The sequence below is a fragment of the Hemibagrus wyckioides genome, linkage group LG17 (assembly GCF_019097595.1).
Source record: "Hemibagrus wyckioides isolate EC202008001 linkage group LG17, SWU_Hwy_1.0, whole genome shotgun sequence".
In the NCBI taxonomy this organism is placed as follows: Eukaryota; Metazoa; Chordata; class Actinopteri; order Siluriformes; family Bagridae; genus Hemibagrus; species Hemibagrus wyckioides.
This window is the reverse complement of record NC_080726.1, coordinates 1,058,000-1,078,204: the sequence shown is the minus strand read 5'-3', so window position 1 is coordinate 1,078,204 and position 20,205 is coordinate 1,058,000. Positions and strand designations below refer to the sequence as shown.

At 44.3% G+C, this 20,205-nt stretch overlaps 2 protein-coding genes across 2 annotated transcripts in view; both read right to left on the bottom strand.

Moving 5' to 3' along the window:
• pccb (propionyl-CoA carboxylase subunit beta) overlaps positions 1-2,918 on the bottom strand; it is a 6,492-nt gene extending 3,574 nt beyond the window's left edge. The window contains exons 1-9 of the mRNA XM_058414468.1: positions 2,617-2,918; positions 1,993-2,112; positions 1,627-1,695; positions 1,481-1,537; positions 1,278-1,391; positions 991-1,101; positions 644-752; positions 445-565; positions 228-309 (exon numbers count right to left, since the gene is read on the bottom strand). Coding sequence (XP_058270451.1) covers positions 228-309; positions 445-565; positions 644-752; positions 991-1,101; positions 1,278-1,391; positions 1,481-1,537; positions 1,627-1,695; positions 1,993-2,112; positions 2,617-2,853 — 1,020 coding nt within the window. The 5' untranslated portion in view covers positions 2,854-2,918. The remainder of the gene's footprint in view (positions 1-227; positions 310-444; positions 566-643; positions 753-990; positions 1,102-1,277; positions 1,392-1,480; positions 1,538-1,626; positions 1,696-1,992; positions 2,113-2,616) is intronic.
• An 8,470-nt stretch (positions 2,919-11,388) lies between these two features.
• On the bottom strand, positions 11,389-19,999 carry nceh1a (neutral cholesterol ester hydrolase 1a). The gene is made up of 5 exons (XM_058413003.1): positions 19,831-19,999; positions 14,691-14,916; positions 14,440-14,509; positions 14,186-14,357; positions 11,389-12,933 (listed from the first exon to the last, which is right to left on the bottom strand). Exons 1-5 carry the CDS (start codon positions 19,966-19,968, stop codon positions 12,238-12,240), a joined length of 1,302 nt encoding a protein of 433 aa, XP_058268986.1. The 5' UTR covers positions 19,969-19,999; the 3' UTR covers positions 11,389-12,237.
• Positions 20,000-20,205: the final 206 nt, after the last annotated feature.

The window sequence follows — 20,205 nt, the reverse complement described above, 5'->3', positions numbered from 1 at the left end:
GTGCGTCAAAACATCTGTTTATTGTAGCACTGTGTGATTTGGGACATGGCCACAATCAATCAGCTGATGAATGAAGTATGCCCTATGCACTTCATAATCTAGTGAGATGTGATTCAGGACACGGCCAAGGCCATGAAACAATCTTTATGTGACCAATCAGAGATCAGCATTTTATGACCGTTCTGTGTGTGTGTGTGTGTGTGTATGTGAGTGAGTGAGTGACGTACACTGTGGATGATGTCCAGCATGTCGTAAGCCTTTGTGCTCTCAAAGGGAACAAGTGTGTCGAGTCCAGGAACAAGGCGATCACTGAAAGGATAAAACAACGAGCACACACACACACACACACACACACACACGCTATCCAACAGTAGAACTATTTCTGCTGCATAAAGATCCCGGTATTCACAGATATCAGCGTATGGTCCGGTCAGCAGGGGTTACCTTGGGTCGTGACACTCCATGACCGGAGCAGAGTCTTTATTACTGAGAGGCAAGAAATTAAAGAACTCTCTGAGGTTCAGCAACGCATCCACGTCATTCTCAAACGCCTTGTGAGCCACGCCTTGTTAGAGAGAGTGAGTTAAGTTTAATGCAGAAGTTTTAAATATTATAAAATGTTAAAGACAGCTGATGAACTTACCGGACACAGCGGTATGTGTTTTGGCTCCTCCCAGCTCTTCCTGTGTCACGTCCTCATTAGTAACTGATTTAACCACATCAGGTCCTGTGATGAAGAGATACGATGTGTCCTGACCACACACAAACACACACACACACACACACACACAATATAAAACTAGAGAGAAAAATAAACAGTCTGCTGTATGGTAGAGTTTTAAACAGGTAGACTAGGTGGAGTTTAAAACAGGCTCAGAGGGAGGAGCTTAAAGCAGGCAGTATAGGTGTGGTTTTAAACAAGTGGGTGGAGTTTAAAGCAGGCTGAGAAGAGGGAGAAGCATGGGTGGAGTTAACATGTTGGAGCCTCACCTTGACCATGAAGGTGAAGTCAGTGAGGGCAGGAGAGTAAACAGCTCCACCTGCACACGGACCCATGATGAGGGAGATCTGAGGAACAACACCTGATGCCAACACATTCCTCTGGGGGGGGGGAAGAGAGAGCAGTTTATTTGTTTGTTTATCTGCTCTCTCTCTCTGTTTATTTGTTTGTTTATCTGCTCTCTCTCTCTGTTTATTTGTTTGTTTATCTGCTCTCTCTCTCTGTTTATTTGTTTGTTTATCTGCTCTCTATCTGTTTGTTGGCCAGTTAACTCTACCAGGAAAATGTCGGCGTATCCTGCGAGAGACTCGACTCCTTCCTGGATTCTTGCACCGCCTGAATCATTCAGACCAATCACTGGAGCTCCAACCATCATCGCCTGGTCCATCACCTACACACACACACACACACACACACACGTCCTGAATGACACCTGACCTTTTACACACACCTTCACACCTGCAGCTGGACTGAACTCACTTTGCAGATTTTCTGGGCATGAGCTCCTGATAAACTTCCTCCAAACACGGTGAAGTCCTGAGAAGAAGAGATTGGAGAAGTGACATCATATCCTGTGACATCATGTGATCAGGACAGGGTGGAGTCAGAGATCGTCTGTTACTCACCTGGCTGAAGATGTAGACGAGCCGGCCGTTGATCCGTCCTTGTCCTGTGACCACACTGTCGCCTGGATACTACACACACACACACACACACACACAGATCTCATACATTTAATGGTTTAGTGGTATGATAAACTGAAGTGTTGTCAGGTATGTACTGGTGTGGGGAAGTATGGTGAGGTATGCTGAGATGAATAAATGTGTATAGGTGCGAGATGATGTGGTTGGCGTGTGACTGGTGTAGAGGTGTGTGATTGGTGTAGAGGTGTGTAGAGGTGTGTGATTGGTGTAGAGGTGTGTAGAGGTGTGCGATTGGTGTAGAGGTGTGTAGAGGTGTGCGATTGGTGTAGAGGTGTGTAGATGTTTGACCTTGTTGTGGTCAGCCTGCATTCCGAAGTCAGCACAGCGATGCTCCACGAACATGTCACACTCCACGAAGGAGTCTGGATCCAGCAACAGGACCACCCTCTCTCGAGCAGTCAGCTTCCCCTGAGGACACATTCAAAATCACTAAACTTCATTACCATCACTACAAAGTGCAGGCTCTGTCTCTCTCTCTCCTGTTTACTGTAAAGCTGAGAGGGAAGCTGACCCAATCCTACACTGTAAGGCTCCCTACAGAGGGACCCTCCTTCTGAATGGAACACAGCCCAGGGGGAAATGTCTGGATCAACATCACAGCTTTGTGTGTTATAACTTTATAATCTAAAAGTTTAGCAGATTAAAACACAGTAATAGCAGTGAGTTAGCCATTTCCACTGAAGTGTTTCTCAGATATAAAGTCAGTATTTATTTTTGTTTATTTCTCTATGTCTTTATGTGCAGGATAAAGACTTCTGACCAGTACACCTCAAGTTTCTTTAAACCCTCGTAACCTCTCCAGACTGTGTTTAATAAGTTTAAAGTGTGTGTCTGAGTGTGAGTGAGTGAGTGAGTGTGTCTGAGTCTGAGTGTGAGTGAGTGTATGTGTGTATATGTATATGTGTGTTTCACCCGTTTATGCTGCGCCTGGATCCTGCCCTGTCCTCCTCCCTGCAGCGCGGCTCTCCTCTTACTCTCGATCCTCTCCTGCACCGACAGCTGACCGGAACTCCTCCACTGTGTGTTGTGTACAAGTTTACAGCCTGATAAAGCGGCACAGCTCTGGGGAGCGTGACCAAAAGTCTTTAAGGAACCTTTCAGGGCGTTTAAAATGCCCCCGCCGCTCCGAACCAGTGTGTACGCCGCCATTTTGACGAGCCGTCACTCTCTTCGAGACGCCGCGTCCTTCCCGAGCCGAGACCCACTGCGCATGCGCAAGACGCTTCCTCACTCGGAGCCAATCTGGGCCGGGGGCGGAGTTTAACCAGCCAATCGCGGGGCACGTTTTGGGGGCGCGGCGTCTTTCAGAGACAGAGAGAGAGAGAGAGAGAGAGAATAAAAAAATCATAAAATCAAGCAAAAGAGAGCTGCTCCTTAAAGAGGGAGAAATAGAAAGACTGAGAGAACGGACAGAAAACCCCATGCAGCAGCCCAGCCCACTCACCATCCAGACACCGATAACCCCCACTGTGACACCCGAGTCCAACGCTCTAACAGCAACTCCACAGACAACACGGATAGAGACCCCAGAGAACCCTCAAGAGCAAGAAAATACACCCCAGAATGACCCCAAAGTGGTCATCTTGATTGATTCAAATGGCAGGTTCATCAATGAAAAACTTTCCTTTTCTTTTTCTCTTTCCTAGCCACAAAACGTTAAAAATCTGGTGCCCCAAAACAGACAGTGCCCTGCAACAATTGTGCAAGGAAAAACTGGGTGATCCTAGCCACATCATCATCCACGTGTGGATGAACGACCTGAGAGCACAGCAAGAGCTAGTGGCAGAATCAGTAAGACAAATGGCCATCAAAGCAACACAGACTTTCCCAAAATCAAAAATCATTATCTCCACAATCCTACCCAGATCAGACTTTCATCCTAACACCATACGAAGAGTGAACACAGACATATCACGTGGATGTGCTGGAATACCAAACATTCACCTGGCACATCATCCCACACTGAATATTCACCACCTCCATCCCCACGTCCATCTCTGTAAAGACAGTGTTCATGTGTTCGCTAAAACCCTTAAAGATGTTGCCCTGGGCTGGCTCCATGTCAGCCCCCCAAATAGTGCCAGAGCAATCACCCTCCCCAACATGTTAGGGGCTTTTTACCACTACAAAGCAGTGATTCTACACACTCAGCTGAGATCAACACTACAACAGGTCTCACCACCAACAAATCTTTCCCCTACAACAAATATCCTAGACCCCACCACACACAACCTGGATCTCCACACTGTGCACCATACCACCAGCAACCTATACTGCAACACCCAAGACCCCAGTACACTGCACCCAAAGGCCCTATTCCCTGGGCACAACGTGTGCAAAAATGCAGGAGACCCTGAACAGCCTCAGTAAGGAGCAACAGAACAACAAAGCAGCAAGATGATCCACACTCTGACCGGACTGAGCAACAGGAGCAACCTGGTCATGCTACAGCCCAGAATAAACAAAACCACACTAACCTGAGGGAGATCAAGGACATGCTCAGAATAATATGTACATGACCAGTAGCCGTGAGTAGAAGAGATACAAAAGCAGCTTTATATATACATACACTATATTGCCAAAAGTATTCACTCACCTGCCTTGACTCACATATGAACTTAAGTGACATCCCATTCCTAATCCATAGGGTTCAATATGACGTCGGTCCACCCTTTGCAGCTATAACAGCTTCAACTCTTCTGGGAAGGCTGTCCACAAGGTTTAGGAGTGTGTTTATGGGAATTTTTGACCATTCTTCCAGAAGCGCATTTGTGAGGTCACACACTGATGTTGGACGAGAAGGCCTGGCTCCCAGTCTCTGCTCTAATTCATCCCAAAGGTGTTCTATCGGGTTGAGGTCAGGACTCTGTGCAGGCCAGTCAAGTTCCTCCACACCAGACTCTGTCATCCATGTCTTTATGGACCTTGCTTTGGTCACTGGTGCACAGTCATGTTGGAAGAGGAAGGGGCCAGCTCCAAACTGTTCCCACAAAGTTGGGAGCATGGAATTGTCCAAAATGTCTTGGTATGCTGAAGCATTCAGAGTTCCTTTCACTGGAACTAAGGGGCCAAGCCCAGCTCCTGAAAAACAACCCCACACCATAATCCCCCCTCCACCAAACTTTACACTTGGCACAATGCAGTCAGACAAGTACCGTTCTCCTGGCAACCGCCAAACCCAGACTCGTCCATCAGATTGCCAGATGGAGAAGCGCGATTCGTCACTCCAGAGAACGCGTCTCCACTGCTCTAGAGTCCAGTGGCGGCGTGCTTTACACCACTGCAGCCGACGCTTTGCATTGCACTTGGTGATGTATGGCTTGGATGCAGCTGCTCGGCCATGGAAACCCATTCCATGAAGCTCTCTGCGCACTGTTCTTCAGCTAATCTGAAGGCCACATGAAGTTTGGAGGTCTGTAGCGATTGACTCTGCAGAAAGTTGGCGACCTCTTCACACTATGCGCCTCAGCATCCGCTGACCCCGCTCCGTCAGTTTACGTGGCCTACCACTTCGTGGCTGAGTTGCTGTCGTTCCCAAACACTTCCACGTTCTTATAATACAGCTGACAGTTGACTGTGGAATATTTAGGAGCGAGGAAATTTCACGACTGGATTTGTTGCACAGGTGGCATCCTATCACAGTTCCACACTGGAATTCACTGAGCTCCTGAGAGCGACCCATTCTTTCACAAATGTTTGTAAAAACAGTCTGCATGCCTAGGTGCTTGATTTTATACACCTGTGGCCATGGAAGTGATTGGAACACCTGATTCTGATTATTTGGATGGGTGAGCGAATACTTTTGGCAATATAGTGTATCTATAGTAAATTTGTATAATGTTTATGTATGTATATATATGTATACTTAGTTGTTGGTGGGTTTGTGTTACTCTAGAGGACTGTTAAGATTGTTGAATTTCTTAAATTTATTGAAAAAACAAAATTAAATCACTAAGTATAACAATGTGGAACATACAAGGAATCAATTAACCCAGTTTTGGATACAAAACTAAAACCCTTGAATTTCAAAAAAACATATCAAATATAGACATTATAATACTACAAGAAACATGGCGCAGAACTGATGAAGTCACTCTCTGTCCCTCGGGTTACAGAGAAATATCTATATCCTCCAGAACACATGAAGGAATCTCACGGGGGAGAGATTCAGGGGGCATTATAATCTGCCCAAAACTAGAAATTGATAAATATATCCAAACAATTAAAAAAGAAGAAAATCACATCTGGCTCAAAATCGACAAACATCTAAGCCAAACAGAAAGGGATATTTTCTTATGTGCCCTTTATATTCCTCCCTCTGAATCTCCATATTATAATGAAGACATCTTTGTAACTCTCCACAGTCAAGTGAACCACTTCTAGGCCCAGGGAAGTGTGTTGATCTGTGGGGATCTAAACACTAGGACAGGTCCATTACTCGACTATACCACGGATAATGGGAACAACCACATTTTTGGACAAAGCTTTCCACAAAACAGTCAACTTCCCAAGGAACAACTCGGATAACCAAATAAATAAAAATGGGAAACTTCTGATTGAGCTCTGTCAAAGCCTCGGCCTGTACCTCGTCCACGGTAGGGTGAGAGGAGACGCTCTTGGAAGATACACCTATAGTTCGTTTCATGGTTGCTCAACAGTCGACTATATGATCACAGACATAGATCCATTCTCCTTCAGAGCATTCCCAGTCAAACCACTAACACCATCATCAGATCACAGCCAAATCACCTTGTATCTCAAATGAACCAAAAACACCACCATACACTCACAGCCCAGTCAGCTGAATAACACGAGAGAACGCTACAGATGGACTCAAAACAGCACAGAAAAATATCTGACATCAATCAGACACCCAAAAATACGCACACTTATAAACAACTTTCTAAATAACTTTTATCCTCACAATGGAGACGGTGTGAATCTGGCTGTGCAGAACATTTTTGATTATTTGGCAACATTATCTAACCTCAAAAGGTCTAAGAATATTTGTAAAATCAATCAAGAGAATGAAAAATGGTTTGATTTAGTCTGTAAAACTATGAGGAAAAATTTAAGACATCTATCAAATAAAAAACACAGAGACCCAAACAACACGGATCTACGCCATCAATACTGTGAGGAACTTAAACAATACAAACATACACTCAGAAAGAAGAGAGAACAGTACGTCCAAAATCAGCTCCAAAGTATTGAAGAATCTCTAAATTCTAACAGTTTCTGGGACAATTGGCATTTTCTAAAGTGTTTCTGAGTGTCGGTCATTTCCCTGATGCCTGGAATAAAGGAGTCATAACGTCCATCTTCAAGAGTGGAGACAAATTAGACCCAAACAATTCCAGAGGCATTTGTGTAAGCAGTAATCTGGGGAAGTTGTTCTGCAGCATCATCAATACGAGACTCATAGACTTCCTTACCGAGCGCCATGTCTTAAACAAGTCTGATTGGATTCTGAGCAAATTACAGAACATCAGACCACATCTTTACACTGCACACTCTAACTGACAAACATATCAACCAAAACAAAACCAAAATATTTGCTTGCTTTGTAGATTCTCAGAAAGCTTTTGATTGAATTTGGCACCAAGGATTATTATATAAACTGATGGAAATTGGTATAGGGGGTAAAACATACAATATCATAAAAACAATGTACTCAAACAATAAATGTGCAATTAAAATTGGAAATAAACAAACTGAATTCTTCACTCAAGGGCGGGGCTTGAGGCGGGGCTGTCCACTATCACCAACCCTCTTCAATAAATACATTAATGAACTGGCAAAATTATTAGAACAGTCACCAGCACCCGGCCTCACACTACATGACTCCAGTATAAAGTTCCTCCTCTATGCAGATGATCTGGTCCTGCTGTCTCCTACAGACGAGGCTCTACAGCAGAACCTCCACATCCTACACAGGTTCAGTCAGACCTGGGCCCTGACTATAAACCCAACCAAGACAAAGGTCCTAACCTTTCAAAAACGACCCAGAGGTCAGGGAAAGAGACGCAGTTTCACCCTCGGTATCACCAAAATTGATCATGTCACTAATTACACATACCTCGAGCTGAAATTCAGGGCAAATGGAAATCTCAACCTGGCTGTGAATGAACTGAAGGAGAAAGCAAGAAGGGCTTTCTATGCCATTAAAAAATTTATTCCAGATCAAATCCCAATTAGAATCTGGCTCAAAATATTCCAATCAGTTCTAGAACCTATTGCACTGTATGGTAGTGAAGTCTGGGGTCCTCTCCTAAATCAGGAATTCAACAAACGGGACAAAAACCCAGTAGACGCCCTGCATGCAGAGTTCTGTAGGAGCATCCTCAGGGTACAGAGGAACACACCTAACACCACATGCAGGGCAGAATTAGGACAATACCCCTCTATTAATCCACATCGAGAAAAGAGCCATCAAATTCTGGAAACATCTGAAATGGAGTGACCCCGACTCATCATTTTAAAGCCCTTAAAAACCATGAAGCCAAAATTAAAATAAGCCCCCTCATTCAGCTGGTCCTGAGACTCCACAAACAAACTAATCTGACTAACACTGACCAACCTCAGGACACTGACCAACCTCAGGACACTGACCACCTCAGGACACTGACCAACCTCAGGACACTGACCAGCCTCAGGACACTGACCGCCTCATCCACAGAATTCGGCCCAACCAAATGATTAACACACAGAAAGAATATTATCTCACTTACTGGACTGAAACAACACAAAATCAAAGCAAGCTACAATGTTATCTGGAGCTAAACAGAGAATACACAACAACAGAATACCTGAGTACAGACTCAGTGACCACAGACTGGCCATAGAGAGGGGCAGATACAGACTCAGTGACCACAGCATGGCCATAGAGAGGGGCAGATACAGACTCAGTGACCACAGCATGGCTATAGAGTGGGGCAGATACAGACTCAGTGACCACAGCCTGGCCATAGAGAGGGGCAGATACAGACTCAGTGACCACAGCCTGGCTATAGAGTGGGGCAGATACAGACTCAGTGACCACAGCCTGGCTATAGAGTGGGGCAGATACAGACTCAGTGACCACAGCCTGGCTATAGAGAGGGGCAGATACAGACTCAGTGACCACAGCCTGGCTATAGAGAGGGGCAGATACAGACTCAGTGACCACAGCCTGGCTATAGAGTGGGGCAGATACAGACTCAGTGACCACAGCCTGGCTATAGAGAGGGGCAGATACAGACTCAGTGACCACAGCCTGGTCATAGAGAGGGGCAGATACAGACTCAGTGACCACAGCCTGGCTATAGAGAGGGGCAGATACAGACTCAGTGACCACAGCCTGGCTATAGAGAGGGGCAGATACAGACAGAGCTGGCTGCCCAGAGAGAGCAGGTTCTGTCTGTACTGTAACCAAGGAGAGGTAGAGACAGAGCTCCACTTCCTCACATCCTGTCCAAACTACCAGGAAATTCCAAAACAGTTCTTTCCTAAATTTGAGCGGATTTGTCCGGACTTCATCAAACTGGAGAACGACACAAAACTCCAGTATTTACTGGGAGAAAAAAGAGACTGTATTTCCCTGACAGCTTGGTACATCCACGCCTACCACAAAAAGAGGGAGGAGTCCACCAATCAGTGACGCACTCATGAACTCTCTCTCTCTCTCTCTCTCTCTCTCTCTCTCTCTCTCTCACACACTCACACACACACACACACACCTCACTCATACTTGTAAATTTTATGCTTTCATTTCGCTATTTATTTATTTGCAATTTTATTTATTTGTTTGTTGATTTTGTAATTTTGTTTGCAATCTTTACCCCTTTTAAATGCTTTGGCAACACATGTACAATCTGTCATGCCAATAAAGCTCATTTGAATTTGAATTTGAGAGAGAGAGAGAGTTATTACCATGACCAGCCACCAGAGGGAGCCCGTCTATCGCGGTGAAAATCCTAAAGATTTGAAATTGTAAACAAATTGATATAAACATAATTAAAATAAATTTCTAAAAATAGTGTATTAAATTTGAATAAAAGTAAAAAACATTAATTTAATTTTATAGTTATAAATATGCACACAAAACTCAAAAATAAGATGACAAACTGATAGAAAATGATGGGCTTGAATATAAAACATTGTGTTGTGACTGTAAATAGAATAAGGACAATTAATTAAACAGCCTTCAGAGGACCACAAGCAGAATAAGAAGTCATGGTTGCACATTAAAATCATGTATATGTCCAAAATATGAAGAAAAAATAAAATTATATAATATATAATTTTGTCACTTGTACCGCTTAGATATCGCCACAAGAGGGCAGAAAAGTATATATAATTCTATTAGAAACACGTTTAATCAGTCTCACTACTGGTACCTTCTACCATCATTTTACCATCATGATGACCAGACATGTGAAACAATTTCATAACATAAAAATATAAAGGATATCCAATCTAGTTAATATAGCTGAAAAACGCTCACTTTTTGCTGATATGCCATGCACTGTAGATCTAATGTGGGCTTCAAGATGGTACTAAATAATACTAAATGATACTAGACCAGGAAGAAAGCATTTTGTACAATTTCTCTGTAAACCTTTATTTGGGCATCGTATGGACTCAGGATTGCTGGTATAATCATGCAGCTGTTTGATGGCGTACACAACAGCACTTAACATGTTCACTGAGAGCAGGTTAATGACTGGAATTTAAAAATATGCACATACATACACCACGCAACCATAACATTATGACCAGCGGCCTAATATTGTGTTGGTTCTCCTTTTGCTGCCAAAACAGCCCTGACCCGTCCTGCACTGTGTATTCTGACCCCTTTCTATCAGAACCAGCATTAACTTCTTCAGCAGTTTGATCAACAGTAGCTCGTCTGTTGGATCGGATCACACGGGCCAGCCTTCGCTCCCCACGTGCATCAGTGAGCCTTGACCGCCCATGACCCTGTCACCGGTTCACCACTGTTCCTTCCTTGGACCACTTTTGATAGATACTGACCACTGCAGACCGGGAACACCCCACAAGAGCTGCAGTTTTGGAGATGCTCTGATCCAGTGGTCTAGCCATCACAATTTGGCCCTTTTGGTCAAACTCAAAGCTCAAATCCTTACACTTGTCCATTTTTCCTGCTTCAACATCAACTTTGAGGACAAAATGTTGACTTTCTGTTTAATATGAAAAATGAAGTATTAAACAACTAAAATAAAGTGTGATTAAACGACTTTATTACAGCGGATCATAAAAATAATGATGAACACTCATGTCTGAGTAAATGTGAAGATCAGCGTGATGTCAGTGACGAGTCAAATAATCAAGTCCTGTTTATTTATGGAAATAAACTTTGACCTGGATTCTTCTGCACAGAATGTGTGTGTGTGTGTGTGTGTGTAGAACTGTAACAGAGGGCAGAGTATTTGAGAACACACTCGTCTGTTTATTCTCATTCATCAATCACACACACACACACACACACACACACACACACACACACACAGATGTTGTGTAGATATTATAGTAGATATTATTTCACAAGATGTGCACTCTGTACTCATAAACACTCACATTCCAGAATTTAGTTAATAAGTATACAGTACATAACAATATAGATATTAAAGCCAGAATACGGCATTAAGGACTCACACAATTCACATTTCATAAAGTAACGTAATGTTTTATTTAGAGCCAGAAAGAAAAACACAATTTTGTCATTCATGTACAGGACACTGTGTATAAACGGTCAACACACCAGCTCACTGGTCAATGATATGACTAATACTGAATAGAATAATAAGTTTATAATGCAGTTTTATACAACAATGTATTTTACAAGCAACTTAAGTCAGGTGAGCAGGTCATTATTTATAAAGTTATGTATTTTAATGTAAATGCAGTATAGAAATTAAATCTTTGTCAGTCATTTAGCTTGGAACACACTTCTCAAAATATTAGCTGTATTTTTTATCCTTGCAATTAACTTCAGGTACTTTAGTTTAAAAAAAATACTTTGAATCAAATGTAATTATAAATCAGTAAATTATAAAGCAGTGTTCTTTGCACTGCTAGCATACAGGTTTAAAGGGGAGGGGCCAGGCTCAGGGGGTGGGGCCAGGTGATGTGTTCAGAATTGAATGAGGAGGTAGAACCACACAGAAAGTCTCCAGAAAGTGTGTAAGGGGGGGTGGGGCCATGTAAATGTCACCAGTGAGAGGGGGGGTCGGGGCCAAGTGGGTATCTCAAGAGAGAGCACTAAAGGTGAGAAAGACAGAACAAGAGTGGGGCTAAGTCAATAGCCTCCAGACAGACAGAGAGAGAGAGAGAGAGAGAGAGAAAGAGAGAGAGAAAGAGAGAGAGAGGGGTGGGGGGGTGGGCGGGGCTAAGTTGATAGCAGTTGATAGAAGTTGGTTTCATTTTGTCACTTGAACCACCAACACTGTTTATTCTGTAAATGACAGAAATACAAACATAATGTTTACAGTCTGAGTGTGTAAGTGTTTGTACAGTTAAACATTGGACATTCTACAGGTGTGTGTGAAGCCAGGCGATGTAATCGTCTATGGCTCGTATCCCCACGAAGAAGTACGACGGCCAGAAGGCAAAGCTCACGCAGCCATGAAAGCAGTCGTCATAGTGACGATGTGTGACAGAGACGCCGGCCAGCTCTAAGCGCCGGACATACATCATTCCATCGTCCCTCAGCACATCATGCTCGCACGTCATGATGTAAGTGCCTGGTACCATCTTTAATATTTCCTGTTCAGCTAGCAGGGGAGCGGCTCGCGGGTCCAGCATCGCAGGGACGTCCCGCAGGACGGAGGGTGAGCCAGTCCGAGGGAAGACGGCCCTATAGTGTTTGCGCATGTGCTGAGGGATCATGGAGGTCCAGTCGACTTTAGATCGGTGAGGGTCGGCTCGAGACTCATCCAGTGCTGTGTGGTTGTTCAGGAGAACGGTGTGGAGCAGGGATGCGTCTGCTCCCAGATACTCTAGCCAGTAGCGTGCCATCAGGTCACGGTACAGTATGGGGACTCCCCAGTTCTGCTGGTAGGATGCAGTATTGAAATCCAGAGGCTGAAGGACAGGATAGATCAACACCTGTAGCTTAAACCTGATCCCTCCACCTTCACTGCTGTCTTGTACATCATCCCTGCTGTCGTTCTTCAGATGATCAACACTGCTGTTCCTTACATCATTATCTCTGCTGTCTTGGCCGATCTAGAGCAAAAAATGCAAAACGTTCTTGAGAAATGACTAATTTTCTTTCATTTTTGTTCTTCTGGTCAGTCTAGTCAGGGTTCTTGGAATGATCTCAAGCTTCCAACCTTTCATGCAGGCCTCTTGGTAGATGAGTTTGTACCTGGTGGCACATGCATGGGACCACAGAGGCCTTGGCCACACATGTCAGTCTCTTAATCATTTAACTTGAAGGTTCCCAACCCTGGTCCTGGTGATACCCCATGTGCTGCACACTTTCCCTGCTCTAACATACCTATCTGAGGCAGAAAACTGCTATATTATTAGTTTTGAATAAATTACTCTCTGGAAACTGTAGTGAGGTCACAAGCACACAAGCAATAAAAGTTCACATGCACTCTTGCCCCAGTTCTGTTGTGTTCTTTGCAAGGTTTCTTACAGGATGTGAGGGCAAATTCTTGAGCATCACATATACAGGCCAAGAACTTTTAACTGCCAAAGGCTGTGGAGGAATTGATGGGGCATATTCCTGCTCCTTAATGTTGAAACATCAGTGAGGTTGATTCTTCTCCAATCTAGATTCAATCCCATCTTTAAGAGAGGACAACTGGAGAAGTTCCCCTCATCCTGGATATTTTATTAATACACTATGTTAGTGCTGTATAGCTATTAGCCATGTTAGTCATGTCTGTCCCACAGGGGGTAAGGCTTGGGGTTTCTGTCTTGTTGCTAAGAAGTGAGGCAATAGTGACTTTGTATTCTAGTGACCAGAGATTGAGAGGTCAAATCCCAGGTCAACCAATGGCCATGTTTTGGACCCTCAGCAAGGTCATGAACCTTATACTATATTAATATACTAAGAGCATCTGGAAAGGTTCATTGTGCTAGCAATGGTGTCAGACCTGCTTAGACCTACAGTCCTCTTGTTGTTTGGACCCATGAAGTCCATGAAGAACAGGAACCAGTGTTTGTGAATGGGACAATATTTATTTTGTACTAGTTCCTCTGGGTTTTGACTGGTGGTTTAGGGATCATCAGCCTGATGCCTGGTATATATTGGAACCTGCAAACAACTGCTCACTGCTGGAACCAATTGAGAACCTAACAAATGTGTCCACACCCTCAAATGTATCCCCACCCACTGTCTATCTACCCAGCAGTAACCACAACAACCACAAAAATTGCTCTGAAACACCACCTCTTCATGGAAGTAACAATGTTCTCGTACTGCTCCCTACATTAGTAAGTAAGCAGGGTAGATAGAGAAGCTCACCCATTGTGTGATTGCAGCAGCAAGGTTTCCTCCTGCACTGTCACCACACACAGCGACTCGCTCCGGGTCCACAGAGTAACGCGCCAACACATCTGGCTGCAGGAAGTGACGAGCCGCCTGCAGACACTCCTCATACTGCACAGGGAAGTGAACATCTGGGACCATACGATAACTACACACAGATATAAACAACACCCATCACACACAGGTGAAACATCACACACACACACACACACACACACACACACACTTACTCCACTGTCACTACCACAGCGTTCAGCTTAACCGCCATTTTCCTGCACAGCAAGTCATAGGAACCGAGCTCTACACAACAACAAACACACAAAAATAAACATGACAACAATAAGGCTAATAACTGTAATTAGCAATATGGCTCACTTAAAGTAATTAGCCACAGGTGTAAATAAATGTAATTAGCAACATGGTTACCTGAACACACAGCATCAGTCAATCACACACACACACACACACACAACACACTTACTGGGCACTCCGAGTGACCACCCTCCCCCGTGGATGAACACTACAGCGCGTCTCAGTGTGCTGTCTCGCCGTTGAGGCATGTACACGCGAACCTGAACACCGTGGAACTCCGTGTCCTCCGTCTGAAGGTCTTCAAACTCCAAAGGCACAAAACTCTCAAAACTCGTCACAGCCAGATTGAGGACACGGACATGATGGACCAGACCCAGAGAGTGAGAGAGATCGGCCTGAGGGGATACAACACACACACTCACACACAGTACTAAACCAACACATACAGGATTATAGATACAAACACACTCAAAATGTTTCATACACACACACACACACTTTACACACTACACAACACACACTACTACCTCACAGACACAACACACTTTACACACACACACCCCACCACACAACACACTTTACACAGACGCACACACCCGACCACACTACACAACACACTTTACACACACACACACCCCACCACACTACACAACACACTTTACACATACACACACCCTACCACACTACACAACACACTTTACACATACACACACCCTACCACACTACACAACACACTTTACACACACACACACACACACCCCACCACACTACACAACACACTTTACACATACACACACCCTACCACACTACACAACACACTTTACACACACACACCCCACCACATTACACAACACATTTTACACACACACACACACCCCACCACACTACACAACACACTTTACACACACACACCCCACCACACTACACAACACACTTTACACACACACACCCCACCACACTACACAACACACTTTACACACACACACCCCACCACACAACACACTTTACACATACACACACCCCACCACACTACACAACACACTTTACACATACACACACCCCACCACACTACACAACACACTTTACACACACACACACCCCACCACACTACACAACACACTTTACACACACACACCCCACCACACTACACAACACACTTTACACACACACACCCCACCACACAACACACTTTACACATACACACACCCCACCACACTACACAACACACTTTACACATACACACACACACACCCCACCACACTACACAACACACTTTACACATACACACACCCTACCACACTACACAACACACTTTACACACACACACACCCCACCCCACCACACAACACACTTTACACATACACACACCCCACCACACTACACAACACACTTTACACATACACACACCCCACCACACTACACAACACACTTTACACACACACACCCCACCACACTACACAACACACTTTACACATACACACACCCCACCACACTACACAACACACTTTACACACACACACCCCACCACACAACACACTTTACACATACACACACCCCACCACACTACACAACACACTTTACACATACACACACCCCACCACACTACACAACACACTTTACACACACACACCCCACCACACAACACACTTTACACATACACACACCCCACCACACTACACAACACACTTTACACATATACACACCCCACCACACTACACAACACACTTTACACATACACACACCCCACCACACTACACAACACACTTTACACATACACACACCCCACCACACTACACAACACACTTTACACATACACACACCCCACCACACTACACAACACACTTTACACACACACACCCCACCACACTACACAACACACTTTACACATACACACACCCCACCACACTACACAACACACTTTACACATACACACCCCACCACACTACACAACACACACCCCACCACACTACACAACACAACAAACTTTACACAGACACACACACCCTACCACACTACACAACACACTTTACACATACACACACCCCACCACACTACACAACACAACAAACTTTACACAGACACACACACCCTACCACACTACACAACACACTTTACACATACACACACCCCACCACACTACACAACACACTTTACACATACACACACCCCACCACACTACACAACACACTTTACACATACACACACCCCACCACACTACACAACACACTTTACACATACACACACACCCTAGCACACTACACAACACACTTTACACACACACACCCCACCACACTACACAACACACTTTACACACACACACCCCACCACACTACACAACACACTTTACACACACACACCCCACCACATTACACAACACACTTTACACACACTACACCCCACCACACTACACAACACACTTTACACATACACACACCCCACCACACTACACAATTTACACAGACACACACACCCTACCACACTACACAACACACTTTACACAGACACACACACCCCACCCCACCACACTACACAACACACTTTACACAGACACACACACCCCACCACACCACACTACACAACACACTTTACACATACACACACACACACCCCACCACACTACACAACACACTTTACACACACACACCCCACCACACTACACAACACACTTTACACATACACACACCCCACCACACTACACAACACACTTTACACACACACACCCCACCACACAACACACTTTACACATACACACACCCCACCACACTACACAACACACTTTACACATACACACACACCCCACCACACTACACAACACAACACACTTTACACAGACACACACACCCCACCACACTACACAACACACTTTACACATACACACACACCCCACCACACTACACAACACAACACACTTTACACAGACACACACACCCCACCACACTACACAACACATTTTACACACACACACACACACACACACACACACACACACACACACACACACCCCACCACACAACACACTTTACACATACACACACCCCACCACACTACACAACACACTTTACACATATACACACCCCACCACACTACACAACACACTTTACACATACACACACCCCACCACACTACACAACACACTTTACACATACACACACCCCACCACACTACACAACACACTTTACACATACACACACCCCACCACACTACACAACACACTTTACACACACACACCCCACCACACTACACAACACACTTTACACAGACACACACCCCACCACACTACACAACACACTTTACACATACACACACCCCACCACACTACACAACACACTTTACACAGACACACACACCCCACCACACTACACAACACACTTTACACAGACACACACACCCCACCACACTACACAACACACTTTACACAGACACACACCCCACCAGACTACACAACACACACACACACCCTCACATACTCACACCACACTACATAACACACACTACTAACCCCCCAGACACACCACACTTTACACACACACACACACACCCCACCACACTACACAACACATACACACACACACATACATAATACCACCACACTACACCCCAACCCCCACCCCCGGACACAACACACTTTACACACACGCACACACATACACACCACTACACCACACAACACACACTACTAAACCCTCAAAAACAGAACACACACACCCATACATATGCCCCCCATCACACTACACAACACACACACCCCACCATATTACGCAACACACACTACTAGCACCTCCTGCACCCCCCAAGAACACACTTTATACACACACACACTGCTTCCCCCATCCAGCCCCCCCGACACAGCACACTTTATACACACGCACACACACACACCCACCACACTACACAACATACACATACCTACACACCCCCCACCACACTACACAACACACTTTACACACAAACTACTAACCCCCCAGACACAACACACTGTATACACACCCACACACACACCCCACCACACACACTGCTAACCCCCCAGACACAACACACTGTACACACACAAACACCCCCCACCACACACTACTAACCCCCCAGACACAACACACTTTACACACACAACACCTACACTGCTACCCCCATACCCTCCCCCCCAGACACTCTGATGGTGAAGACAGTGAGATGCAGTTTCTGTACCTGTCAGTCATCTTGATTGAACTGAATATTCGAGTACTCATGTGTGTGAGTGTGTTACCTATAATATGTAGGCAGTAAATGTGAACAGTGTGTGTTCATATGGTTTGTATCTTACATGCTAACCAAGACTCACAAAACCCAGTGATGTTAAAAAGTTCACTTCATTCACACACTCGTGATCTTCACCTTCTCTCCACGGAGGGAAGGATGAACTTTATAACTAGTTTAGCAACAAAATTCCTGCCATGTTTCACCCAGAAGGAGAACACACACACACACACACACACACACACACACACTGCCATGATGTCAGACCACTGAGCTACAAAAATGCCTCAGTGTTGAATTTTATTATTAGCATTCAAATAAACTTATTGTAACTAGCTTGAAGGCTAACTGCATAATTATGGCTAAGAACACAGTGATAAAATTGAACATAACTGTATGTATTATTAATAAAGTTTATTAGCTCATTATGATTAGCATTAACATTTTCTTTACTACAGTATGGATATTTAACAATATCTTGTTCAATTCTGTGTCAGTTCCTTTTTCCCTCAATGACTTCCTGCAGAAATGCTAATTGCTAATTCTGTTCCGTTAGTCTTGAGGTTGATGACATTCAGTTAGCCTAATTGCTAAGTGCATTCCGTGTTTATGTCGCTATCCTGTGTTCAGTTAGCCTTATTTTTAATTTACATATATTTTAGCTGTACTGCTAATTCTGTTCAGTTAGCCTTATTATGAGTTAATCTTAGCCTGATGTAATGATGGTGTTATGATGGTGAATTATTCTTTCTTCCCACCTGGTTCTGAATTTTTAATCACTTGTCCCTTAAAAACTTGTCCCTTATTTAATCCTTCTACCTGTCCTCCCTCCATATTAACCCTCACCTGTCTTCAATGTTTATGTTCTACTGGTCCTTGAGCTTTTTTCTCACCGATCATGCATTTGTTCATTTTATCATTTATCCTCATCACTGTCTTTAACAGTTTTTGGTCACACCTGTCCCCGAGTCACCTGTCTCTTAGTAAACTCAGCTGTCTCCATCACTTACATAATCTTCCATGTTTCTTCCTTTCCCTCTTTAAGTTAATAAACAAATGAGTTCATTGTTTTTTCTTACCAGGTGAGTGGCGGTGCGGAAGGTGGCTCCCACCAGCATGAGCTTCCAGGGCTCGGAGACAGAGGCAGGTAAAGGCATGTAGATGTAATAAGACAGAACAAGTGTGAAAATCACACCACCACACAGGAGCTTCATCATCCTGAGGAGAGACACACAAGTCCATCAGAGATTCCTGCTCTGTGACTCTGCAGCCTGCTTTTATCTGCCACAGGTCAAAACATCCAGCCAATCAGAGCAGAGAACTGTGGCCTCGTGGGAAATATAGTTTATTAATATCATGATCAGATTTTATTTATTTTAACAGAATAAAAAAATTAATAACGTACTTTTACATTGAAAATCATCTAGACTCATAAATACAGAGTGTTTTCTGAT